This window comes from Gadus chalcogrammus, chromosome 16 (genome assembly GCF_026213295.1).
Source record: "Gadus chalcogrammus isolate NIFS_2021 chromosome 16, NIFS_Gcha_1.0, whole genome shotgun sequence".
NCBI lineage: Eukaryota > Metazoa > Chordata > Actinopteri > Gadiformes > Gadidae > Gadus > Gadus chalcogrammus.
The window spans coordinates 2,081,309-2,093,870 of NC_079427.1; the positions used below are offsets into that span (position 1 = coordinate 2,081,309).

The 12,562-nt window shown below is 49.3% G+C and overlaps 2 protein-coding genes across 4 annotated transcripts in view; one reads left to right on the plus strand and one right to left on the minus strand.

The window, feature by feature from the left end:
• Window positions 1–8,626: 8,626 nt before the first annotated feature.
• sptssb (serine palmitoyltransferase, small subunit B) lies at window positions 8,627–11,912 on the minus strand. Of its 3 annotated transcripts, XM_056610977.1 has the most exons (3): window positions 9,853–11,912; window positions 9,380–9,570; window positions 8,627–8,884 (listed from the first exon to the last, which is right to left on the minus strand). In XM_056610977.1, the coding sequence occupies exon 3, from the start codon at window positions 8,881–8,883 to the stop codon at window positions 8,641–8,643; it is 243 nt and encodes an 80-aa protein (XP_056466952.1). In that variant the 5' UTR covers window position 8,884; window positions 9,380–9,570; window positions 9,853–11,912; the 3' UTR covers window positions 8,627–8,640. The 3 variants fall into 3 exon arrangements, with proteins under 3 accessions (XP_056466952.1, XP_056466954.1, XP_056466953.1); XM_056610979.1 differs by lacking the exon at window positions 9,380–9,570; XM_056610978.1 differs by lacking the exon at window positions 9,853–11,912 and having other exon boundaries at window positions 9,380–9,846.
• A 551-nt stretch (window positions 11,913–12,463) lies between these two features.
• Window positions 12,464–12,562, plus strand: part of ppm1lb (protein phosphatase, Mg2+/Mn2+ dependent, 1Lb) — a 3,042-nt gene continuing 2,943 nt past the window's right edge. Inside the window, exon 1 of the mRNA XM_056612410.1 lies at window positions 12,464–12,493. Coding sequence (XP_056468385.1) covers window positions 12,464–12,493 — 30 coding nt within the window. The remainder of the gene's footprint in view (window positions 12,494–12,562) is intronic.

Below are 12,562 nucleotides of genomic sequence, written 5' to 3' on the forward strand. Positions count from 1 at the left end.
GCCCTCACGAAACGGCGGCTAAAGTTGCCGTCGCAAACTATAAATGACACCGCGCTGAGGGATCGGAGGGATTCCGGTGCGTGGACGTGCGGGCTGCGTTGTCGGAGCAGGAAGTGGTTGATAAGTATATCTAAGCAGTGCCACACTAGAGGGCATGCCCGGGCCATCAAAGACCTCCAGCCCCACGAGGGGTCCTTGGATGACAGGAGCAGCAAAGTAATGAAACAGAGGATCAGTCGGAGGAGGTGGCCTGGGGAGGGGGGGAAGGGAGCTGGTTTTATACTCTTTCTTTTTACTTTTAGGACTATATATCCTACTGCTTTAGTCTTACTTTTATACAACACTCTGGTGGATGGAGTCCCTTTTTCAGCCACCTCTCCTTCAGAGTGAATCATCGTTTCCACGAAATATCAGAGCTCGTTGTAATGTTGAGGAGAAAAAGTTGTCAGGCGGAAGGGGATTATAATTTAAATTATAACAAAAGCAAGATGTCGATTTGCCATTCAAAAGCCTTTTGTAGATTGTTACAGTAATAAATCATTTCACCAACACGTATCCGCGTGCTGCCTTCCTTCAAGGTGTCTACGGCACACAACGCACCCATCAGTAGTCAATGCACCCGTGTCCTGTGAACACAGGTCGTTACAGTGCTCTGCCACTAGGGGCATATCAAGTTTCTAGAAACACAACAGAACCTTGAGTGACATTGTCGTTAAAAGCGTTGCTATGTTTCTTTGACCAAAACGACGTTTGCTCAGAGGGAATAATTCAAAATTCAAAATCATTCTATCATTGTTTTGAGCCTAAGGATAACTGGTGCGATGCATCAAATATTACATTTATATTTTAATTGCACATTTATAAACAAAATATACCCAAATAAATTTGAAATTGAATTGAATTTCCCTCCTACTGGCCATCCGAAACTCTGATACACTGTTCATTCAAAAGTCATCTTAAAACCTATCTCTTCAGGACCGCCTACAACGTTTGACAAATCATCCTCCGCCATCTTCCACTCTCCCCCGCTCTCTTAATGTGTCGCCTATTGTTGTGGTGTCGTTTATTTTTTCCCTTTTGTTTGAGTGTCTGTACTGTCTGTATGTATTCCTTTCTCATTTGTAAAGCGTCTTTGAGTATTCAGAAAAGCGCTATAAAAAACGGATCAATTATTAGTATTATTATTTACTGGGCTCCGCAGTGTTTTGGAAATCCGTGGCCGAAGCAGGAATTCTCTTTTCCCAGCTCACCTGGGATCCCATGTCCTTCCCATGCCCCGCCCCCTTCTTCCCAGCGGCTGAACTAAGATGGCCTCGGCTCGGCCCCTCCCACGCCTCCCAAGGAGGGGTAACTGAGACGGGGAGTGTGATCTGTGACGGGGTCCTGGGAGAGCGAGAGAACAGGGGCCCCCCTGGGCCTCGGTGACCCCTGACCCCAGCTCCCCCCTCCCCATTCAGACCACACAGAGCAGCCGTGGTCGTCTTACACTCCGGCCCGCGCACAGAGCCGCCCCCTGTGCTGCTGGCCGCCACTGGGCCAACACCGGAGCCCCCCAAACACACACACACATGCAGACGCACACACACGCACACGCACAAACACACACGCATGCACACGCAGAAACACACACATGCGCAAGCACATATATGCGCACACGCACATGCACACAGACAAACACACACATGCGCACAAACACAGACGGACACACACACACACCTGCGCGCACACAGACGCACACGCTCGCAGACACACGCACAAACACACAAACATGCACACGCACACATATGCGTACACGCACATGCACACAGACAAACACAAACATGCCCACAAACACAGACAGACACACACACACACACACACACACACATGCGCCCGGGCAAAGACAGATACACACACACACACACACACACATCTAAGGGATAAGGCATACCATATGCCCCCTGAACAGGTCACTCACTCAGCAGGTGCAGCCGAGCACAGGGGAGAGGAGAGAGGCCTTGCATGGAGGGAGGTGCATTTCCTTCCTTTGGACTTCCTTAAAGAAGATCTGAGATAACAGTCAGACCAATGAGTATAGAATGGACAACTAGACACATAGGGCCTAAAAATAAAAAAAAGTTTGGTTCCTGTTGGTTGTCAGTTGAGGTCATGGGTAGGTAGGGAATTTATTTTATTTTTTCCAGCGGCAGCGAATGATAGGTAGGTTGTTTTCATTTAAAAACGAGAAAATTCGCTCATCCTTGTACAGAATGAAGAGGTGCTGTACAAAAACGTAATTATAGTTTGCAACCAAATATATATTGATTTTTTTTTTTTTTTTTTTTAAAGCTCATAAAATAATTTGGGTCGCACATAAATTGACAGGGTCGGTCGGAAACCGGAACCAAACAAAAAAAATGTTTAGGCCCAGGATCTCAGGGCGATAGCAAAGAACAAGATACCCCCGCCATGGTTTGGGAAGCTGCGCTGAAACCGGTTAATTCTGTCCGAACCACTGTTCCTCTTTCTCCACGGTCGGGCCGATCCACGGGACGGTCCCTTATCAAAGGAGAGCCAGGATCTCTCAAATCAGCAGCTAATGACGACGGCTGATCAGCCAGACGGGCCTCAAGCCCTGCCCCCCGGCCACGCCCTGCCACACAGGACGAAAGGGATCCATCTCCTTTCAGCCGAACATCTCCGTGAACTGAAGCTCAACCCTTTGTGTTTGCTCTTCCAGGGGAAACCGGAACACAGATCCAAGTCTTCAAGGGAAACACCAGCTTCCGCAAAGACTCTTGTTCAGGGTTCAACTAGGCTCTGCGTAGCCCTCTCCCCTTACCCCCCCCCCCCCCCACACACACACACACACACACACACACACACGCACACACACACCCCTCTTACACACTTATTGTATGCTGTACGTCCTGGCACTTAAAAATAGTACCTAGCATTGTGTAGCATCTTATCCTAGCTACCTCTGTTGTATACGGGGAATGGGTTGACCCAGTGATGGGTTAGTGCTTGGCACTTGGTTCTATGAACATCCTTACTGTACCGACAGAGATATATTGTCGTTTCTCTTTCTTCTTACAAATTAACTTATTGTAAGTCGCTTTGGACAAAAGCGTCTGCTAAGGCCCTGAATATAAATGTGAATGTGAATGAATCGGTTTTGGGTGCAGCAGAGTAAGATAGCCGTCAGCGAAAGACAAACACATGGAACACATGGAGAGGACGGGCAACGCACCCTGGAGCAGTGGCCGGTCTTTGACCCTCAGATAAGAGACTTCAGTTCAATAAGGCAGATGGTAGGGGGCGCTGTTGGGCTTTGATGGAGGAGGCTAGACACAAAATAAACAAACACTACGTGAGCTATCTGCCTTGGCGAGACGGGGGTGGGGCCCGGAGGACTGAAGCGTGAGGATTTGTTTATCTGCCCAGAATGCATCTCGTATATAGTAATGTGATGTAGACAAACAAAGTCCACGGAATAAACTGCACCCAACTGAACAGTCTAATCCATCACTTCCTTTTCGTTACTTTCTACTTTAGCAGCGCAATTCCTTCCAGAACCCAGCAAAGTGAGGCCCTTTCATGGCAGATCAGGGGTAAGGCGCAGGCTAAAGTTTCCAGACATCTTGGCACACCACACAAGGGCACCTAGTGAACACCACTCTCCACAGCCCGTTGTTTCCTCCAGTGTTTGTAAGGTGATCCTTTGAACTGCTGACCTGACACCTGTTAGTTGTGTTCACACGGCGTGTTGATCATAGTTCATATAGAAAGTATGTCACGGTAATAAGCTCGAACTGAATTCCAACGTGTCGCATTGTTTTCAAAGTTGAAGCAACGCATTACAGTTTGAAACCCGCGGGCCTAGTCCGCTAACCTCCAACCTGGGGCAACTGAACCTCTCTCCCTTCTCATTGTGCTCTCTCCCCCTCTTTCCTTCTCTCGATCTCCCTCTTCCTCTTAGTGTCTCTCTCACTCTCTCCCTCTCTCTGTCTCTCTCTTAGTCTCTTTCTCTATGTCCCTCTCCCTGTCTCTCTTCCTCAATGTGTCTCTCTGTCTCTTAGTGTGTGTGTGTGTCTCTCTCTCTCTCTCTCTCTCTCTCTCTCTCTCTCTCTCTCTCTCTCTCTGACGGTCTCAATGTAAACAATAACAGCTCAGGTTTCTACCCGTCGGGTCAGCCCCAGTTCTGCTGCCCCACGCCAACGGCTGTGTCCATGGCGATGAGGGCTGCTGCCATTGTGCTGGCATTTACCGCGACGACAGGACAATAGAGACGCATGCACATACATTGCGTGCAAAACAGTATGCCCTTACAAACCAGAATGCCCTTACTAACAAGTATGCACTTATGCCCTTACTAACTAGTATGCCCTTACTAACTAGTATGCCCTTACTAACTAGTATGCCCTTACTGACTAGTATGCCCTTACTAACCCCCCGAGGCCCTGATGGGGCTGGCCTTTCCCATTCCGGAGGTCATGCTTGTCTTCACTCTATTAATGTCTGTCTTTTTAAGTCTGTAAAAAGTGCAACGTTTCTAATAATTGTATTGGTTGTGAAACACACTCTGGCTAACGCCAGACCTCATCTCAATCTACATTGAGATGAGGTCTGGGAACCACGCATTCATTTTCTCGTATTTGAGGCGTGGTCACGATTAACCGGAGCCGTTTATTGCGCGCTACGAATGTCTATCATATGAGTCTGTACGTAGCTCATAGCCAATCAAAGCCTGTTGGTAGCAGGGCAAAGACATCCTTCTTGGTAATGTAAGGGTTTACACCGAAAGTTGCTATTTTTTCAAAATAAACTTGCGTTCTAAACTACTTAGAATACTATCTAAGGCAGGGGTCTCAAACTCGTGGCCCGGGGGCCAATTGAGGCCCGCAGGATGATATTTTGTGGCCCCCTTCTTGAGGGGGCCACAACTTTTGCGTGGCTTGCCACACTTTATCATTTGTGATAGGGTAACCAGATGCCAATTTTGAGTTGCGTGTCCTGAATCCCGACAAAAGCCAAAGGACGCTAAAATGTCTCGGTTTCCACGAACCGCTATGAAATGTCCCCTGTTGTCAGCGATTACATAGCCAACGTGATCTAATTATAGCCCGATCATTAACTTCGATTGGGTCAGTTTTGCTCCTTTTTTCTGTGGAATATTTGATGCGGCCCAGCCTGACCCAGACTCTACCTCCAGCCCCCAGGTAACTAGAGTTTGAGACCCCTGATCTAACGCTTCATCGGAAGGTAACGCGTCGGCTGCCATTTTGGATTCTTACACTACAAGCTTCGGTGTGTCGCATAGATGTCGTCATCGTCTTGCCGTCCCTCTCCGTTCTGTGATTGGTTACCTATCTCAGGCGAAAATCGGATCCATGGAATCCAGGCTACCTAGCAGCGCGAAATGAAATCGCGCGCAAGGCAGCCTGGGTATACCCAGGCAAAAAGACACACACATACACACAAATCGCCTAAAGTACACTGTCTGTCACACATGGTCTCCCATGCGAGCAAGCACATACGCAGGCACGTATGCAAAGACACTACCACACTGCCACACACACACGCACGCACACACAGATGCTTCCCTTTGCCCTCGTAAGGGTTTGCTTTGTCTTGGTGAAAGGAGTCAATGAGTTTCTTTTCCGCCTTGAACAAACATGCCCCCCCCTAAACAGCTCACCCAGGCCATGCTGTGTCGTGTCTCCTTAATCCAGAGAAAGTATTTAATGTTTGACCAGGATGAGACACTAGCTCTAAAAATATGTCCCAGGCAAATTATGAATTTTGACAGAGAGAGCGAGAGCGAGAGAGAGAGAGAGAGAGAGAGACAGACAGACAGACAGACAGACAGACAGACAGACAGACAGACAGACAGACAGACAGACAGACAGACAGACAGACAGACAGACAGACAGACAGACAGACAGACAGAGTTTTTATTTGTCATTGGAGACTCTTGAGGAAACGCTGTTCCCTACATGAAGGTAACTGGGGGACTGGGAGACTGTGGGACTGGGAGACTGGGGGAGTGGGAGACTGGGAGCACAGCGGATGCCGCAGCACATCCGCCGGCTCAGTGGAGCGCTGACAGCAGTGAGCTGATACAACATCCTCATAAGCACCACAAACAGAACGCCCTTTATCCTGATCTATGATATCTTGGTCAAACATCAGAAATCGTCCATTCATTTTTTTGCACAGGAACAAAACATGGCGGGGAAAAGAGGATGGAAACAGGATAGAGGTATAGATATATGCCCTCTTAGATAGATAGATAGATAGATAGATAGATAGATAGATAGATGTATACTTTGTTGAACCCTTCTGGGGATCATTCTTACCCTCCCGTGAAGACATCTGACTGTAACTCATCTGACTGTAACTCATCTGTCTGTAACTCATCTGACTGTAACTCATCTGTCTGTAACTCATCTTGATGCATGACAACCTTGCGTTTAGTTTTGTTGGCAATCGGTCGTCGGTCTTCACGGTGCGTCACGCTGATGAACCGCGGTCTCCTCAGACCGACGGCCCGTCTGGGGTCGGGCCCGGGGCGTTCCCCCGCCGAGCGGCGTCCTCCGGATCAAAGGTTCTTACTAACCGGTCCTCCCCAGCAGTCACCAGTCACAAGTCGCCAGTCGCCAGTCGCCAGTCGCCAGTCGCCAGTCGCCAGTCACCAGTCGCCAGTCGCCTTCCTGGAGCCTGGAGGTTGAAGGGAGCGTCGGCTCCAGGCCAGAGTCGTTAGGGCTGAAAACACAACGCGGAGGTTTGGCTGTAACATAGCGACCACTACCGGGGGGTGTTCAGGGTGGTGTACAAGGGGGTGTACACGGTAGTGTACAGGGCGGTTACAGGTGGTGTACAGGGCGGTTACAGGTGGTGTACAGGGCGGTTACAGGTGGTGTACAGGGCGGTTACAGGTGGTGTAGAGGTGGTGTATAAGGGGTGTAGAGGTGGTGCATAAGGGGTGTAGAGGTAATGGATTTGGGGTGTAGAGGTGGTGTACAGGGGGGTGTAGAGGTGGTGTATAAGGGTGTAGAGTTGGTGTACAAAGGGGTGTAGAGTTGGTGTATAAGTGGGTGCACAGGTGGTGTTTTAGGTGGTGTATCAGACGAGGAATGCGCCCCTGGTTAATCATGCTTCTCCCTGTCCACCCAACCGGTTTGGTGGCTCTGCCTCTCTTTGTCCTGCTCTGAATGGAGTGTATTGGATCTATTGGGTGGCAAAAGGGCACACAGATTACTTTTGGGCAATTTTGGCAACTATCAGCATGATCAGATTCAGTCTCAGGCTTGTGCTTTAAGTTACATGTCTCTAGAATGATTAGAAGGTCAAGTGTTGAAATGTCTTTATGACTACTGGGGTGTGAACAGACAACAAGCAAACAAACCATTTGAGACCAACTGTTAGGTGCCTTTATTTTCTGAATAAAGCAGTTGCAAAGTGCGATGTATAAAAAAAAGTTGACATCCCTTTAGACTCATTAACCCATTACAGAGATTCAGCAGAAAAAAAGAGGGAAAATATAAATAATCATTTTTGGTAATCGACATTGTAACCAGCCAAGCTTTACCGTAAATATAAACATATAATACCGTTTAAATAAAGTTGTATTCAATTTGATCAACGACAACAAGCCTTTCACCTAAAGTGGAAAAGTGTGACAGAACCCCTCCCCCCACCACTAGTGATTTGACTCCGTCTCCGCGTTCCCCCAGTGGGGTAGGATGGTAGGCCGAAGGTCATGTGACCTTCGTTAAGTCCCTCCCTCCTGCCCTGTGGGTCGGACATGGAGAGCTTTAATTGCGCTGGGGAGTGATAATGAACCCAGGCAGCGTCACATGCCTTTGGAAGGTTTGGTCGTTGCAGTATTTGTACATGGCGAGCTCTGAGCTCAGGAAGGCTGCCGATAAGGCTGACGGGCAAACATTGAAACACATTTTCGTTTTAAACTTGTTTTGATCGATGGCTTAATAAGACTTTTTGGACGTGTAGCATAGACGGGCTTTTGGCTGCAGAGCCAACCGTGGTGGGCTGGGTTTGGAGGTGTCCATATCTCAGTGTTGTTCAGGGCGTGTTATAATGTAGCAGGGAGCACTCAGAGGGTCTTAAGACTCTCTCGAACCCTGACCCTCAATGCTCAGTGACTCAACGGCATCAATCCGCAGGCAGAGTAGAAGAATCGATGAACAACTTGAAAGATAAATCAATGGATTGGGAGACTGCAGTAGTATTGGAGAAGCCTCCTTTGGGGCGGGGATGTCGAGGGGTCACCCCTGAAGACGAACCCCCATGGAGACATGAGCGCGGAACAACAGAACCACAACAGCAACAAGAGGACTACATTTCCCTGGATGTTTGCCAGCAGGGCGGCTGAGAGTCTAACGGGTGTGTCTAATACCAGTGGTGGGGGCGGGGGTATGGGGTGTGTTGGGTGGGGGGGGTGGGGGGTTACGGGTGGGGGATGGGGGGGGGCGGGGTGGGGGTACGTCAGGGTGACCAGGAGGATACCAGCTGACCTGGGCTGAAGGACCGTAGGAGTGGGATGTGATGCTGGAGGTTTGGAGAGGGAGGTTTGGACTCTCCTCCCTCCATCCTCCCCCCCTCCCCCCCCCCCCCACTCCGCCCCTCCTCCTCCTCTCAGATCATGAGCGTCACGGCGCTCTCCGCCTGCCCGCCGAACACGCCGGAGAAGAAGTGCAGTGCCAGGCGCAGGTGGACGGGCAGGAAGACGTAGGAGGTGTAGCCCATCATGGCCGCCGCCGAGAGCAGCACGGAGGAGAAGAGGGCGCGCTCCCATGGCTCCAGCACGTACACACCCGTCACCAGCAGGTACTGGTAGTACAGCCAGGCCAGGTGGGTCTGGAGGGTCTGGAGGGCCATCCTGAGAGAGAGAGAGAGAGAGAGAGAGAGAGAGAGAGAGAGAGAGAGAGAGAGAGAGAGAGAGAGAGAGAGAGAGGCATTAGAGAGAGAGAGAGAGGGAGAGAGAGAGAGAGAGAGAGAGAGACAACAGAAGAGTTGTTGTTACACTGATGGTTCTGACCAGGTGATGCCCAACACAGAGGCCTTCCCACGTGGCCCTCAGTCAGTAGGCTGGTCCTCAAATGTCTCAATTCGTTCTCTTAAGGTGTTTATCTTTGTGTGACTGAGACAGCTCACTGAAGCATAATGAGACAAATAATCATGTCCAACTTAATCTTGGCCAATCAATTATTACTTTTTCCGAAAATATCATTATAATATAACATAAATATTATTAAATAATATTTTATCACATATTTACACTCAAAATAGTTCCGCCTAAATCTGCTATTGACTAATCTGTTATTGACCGCTCATTTTGATTGACGTGTACGTGTATCTTAGAAGATTGTCCAACCAGAGCGAAGATACAGCTCCCACGGAACCCACGTGGGCTCACACAGTCAAGGGTCCGACAGGTGTCCGTCGGGATTCGACCCGGGACCCATGTGTGTTCGGTCTGGGTGTGACCTCGACAGACGCCGTGGCCCAGTACAGGGGGCGTGGCAAGCAAGTGTAACACAGGTGCATCAGACGGTGGCTATGGTTCTACAAATGACCGAGTACAGGAAAAGGAAGACGTGTATTCATAATACATAATACAGTCATGCTCTGAAACTGAACTCGATTAGGAGCCAAAGGCAGCGAGTTATCCAAACATAATTTCCCTGCAAAAAGTAACTTTGAACTATTTACCGGTAAGCTATAGTGGCTACAATTTCCTATGCATTATGAAAGTTGTTAAGTATTAACGATCACTAACGCATACATTGTATTCATGAGTAAACAAATTAACACAGGTTTGTATATCCAGGCGGTGGACGCGCTCACCTTCTCGGTCTGGGATCAGTGGAAACAGCGGGCCCGCTGTACGTCTGCACCAGTCTGTTGCTGGTGTGTGCAGCAGGGGCAGGTCTGGTCACGAGTCACGGCCAGTCTGTGCTGGTGTCTAAAGCTGGAGCAGGTCTTCTGGACGCAGGTCACTACTACTGGTGTATGAAGTAGCATCACGCCACGCCCACCCCTCACGTCAGGGGCACGCAGACGCCATGTGATTTAAGGAGCCTAATGTACGTTTTTTTTTTTAAAACAAACAAGTGTTTCTGAAGGCGTGATTTCTCGAAGAAGAAATTAACAGCAACACGATGCATGTTCAACACTTTTCATTCATTAAAAGTCTAATAGAAACTGTTACATTCCCATCGGTCGCTATAATGACGCGGTTGTCCACAGGAAAACAAACACCGAATGAACAGCCTTGAAGTTCTCCACGCTGGGTTATCTGTAAGAATGTGTTGTCGTATCTGGAAGGGTGCAATCAAGTCCTGCCTGTGAGATGACCCGGGTCAGAGGGTGACCGCGACACACTCGCACCGATAACCACGCATAGGCCTACTGTACATCTGAAAACCGTGAACATAAGTAAACCGGTTTCCCCCGGACTGATATCGATTCATGACGCATTCACCCAACTGAAGGAGATAACTAAGCAGATACTTTCTGTAGGTCGAGAAGATGCTTTGGTGTCTCAGCTTCTGCGCACGCCTGATGTTCTCTCAATTATCCTCATAAATTGCAAACTTATTTGAAATTCAATTCATTTTCAATTATAATCTGAATTTAGGTTGGATGGAGGCATATTGTTTACAGTGGATATTGCCATGACTTTGGCATAGTAACGGTTCAGACTCGGTTCAGAAGTGCAGGTAAGCAACAGTGACACTTAGTGGTTGTTCCAGCTCGCCGCACTTGGCTCATAGGAGGTTCTCAATTGTTGGCTCGCAAAAGATTTCTAAAAATATTAAATAAGTCTCGATAATAATCCTTTTACTAACTCACTTTGCAAACAATACCTACATGTAATTTGACTGCCAGCATGTAAATGAACCAGAAACTGCTTAGAGAAAGACTACATTGTATGAAGATTCATACAATCTGCTCTCCCTCGTTGTGGATGTAGCGTGTTGCAGAGGAGCGCAATGACTATTCCCAGGAGAACCAAATTAAAACAGTGTAAACACTACTGTGGAGTCTACACTACAGAGGTTTGAACAGTACAGAGGTGTTAACTCTACTGTATACAGTATTATCTACAGTAGAGCTGTGGTCCAAGACGGTCCAACACGGGGTCCACAGTTTTATTATTTCACCTAGTTTTCAATAATCATAAGATATCAAAATTGATTGGGACCCAGATACCACATTCACTCACTACTCAGTGTAACAGATGACTGTTGAAAGATATCAATAACAAGGTACAGCCCTGGTGCCCCCCCAAAGGAACCGGGGGCGCCCCGGTAACACGGACCCAGGTCCCGGGACCCCCCACGCCGGGGGACCCCAGATACTTCTGAGGCGATGAGCGCCGTTCCCTCGCCACGTCATCGGCCTTCACAAACTCACAGCGCAAACACGCAGTAGGGTAAATATTTATTTATATTTATTTGGGTATAGGGATAGTAGGTAAATGACTTATTCAAATGTAGTTCCACACAGCTCGTGTCCCTCGAAGGAACCGGACGTGCAGTTACCTGCTTTGCCCAGCAGGGGGGGGTGAGGAGTACGGTGAACACGAGACACCCTAGCGGCACAGTGACCGAGCGTCAGCAGCACTGAAGCACCTCTGAACGTCCAGGAGAAAGGCGGTGCTGCCAGATTGGGTGGGAGACACCGGGGACAGGAGGCATCGCTTCCTCCAGGGAGCCACACAGATGAGATGAAGCGAGCCCCCCGTCCCCCGTCCCGTCAGAGTGGGGCGGGGCTAGTCCGTCATCATGTCGGCGCCCTCTCCCCCCGTGGCGTCAGCCAGGGTCATGTCCTCCAGCATCTCCATCAGAGAGATGCAGGGCGCGCCCTCGTCATCCGTATCGCTCTCCACGGGGGGTCTGGACGTATCTGGGGGGGGGGGGGGCACAACACACAGGTTAGTTCAACGCGCCGCCACAAGGGGGCGCCCATCGCGGTTCCGGAGCCCTTGTCTACGCTTAGCTAGGCGGCCGTTAAAGGTGACGTACTAAACCACCAGGTGGGAGTTTGATCAGCCGTTACGAGCCGTTTTGACAATCGGCCTCTTGTGACATCACGAGGGGGCGTGTCCACCGAGATGTGCGCTGGATAGATCAGCCTACCAGCCTACCCAGTGGACTGTAGCAGTCGTTGCTCATCTATCCGTCACACATCTAGGTGGACACGCCCACTTCTGATGTCAGAAGAGGCCGATTTTGAAAACGGCTAATCACACCTGGCGGTATGATACGACACCTTTAAGGAGCAGGTAGGGGGTTCACGGGGGGGCGCAGGGAGCCTGCTGACATTGGGGGTTGAACCCACAACCGTTCTACTATTGTACACGGCCCTTATTTAATGTCGGTTTTATATTTACAATCTGGCCCGGGTTGTGCGAATCACAACCGTTTACCCAACATAGGGCGGGTTTAACAAGATGGCTGCCGCTGATGTGCAGCAGTCCGTTGTATCTGCTATCGTAGCGCTAATAAAACTAACTGGAGGGTTTATCCTCTAGATTAAGACCAAATAACTA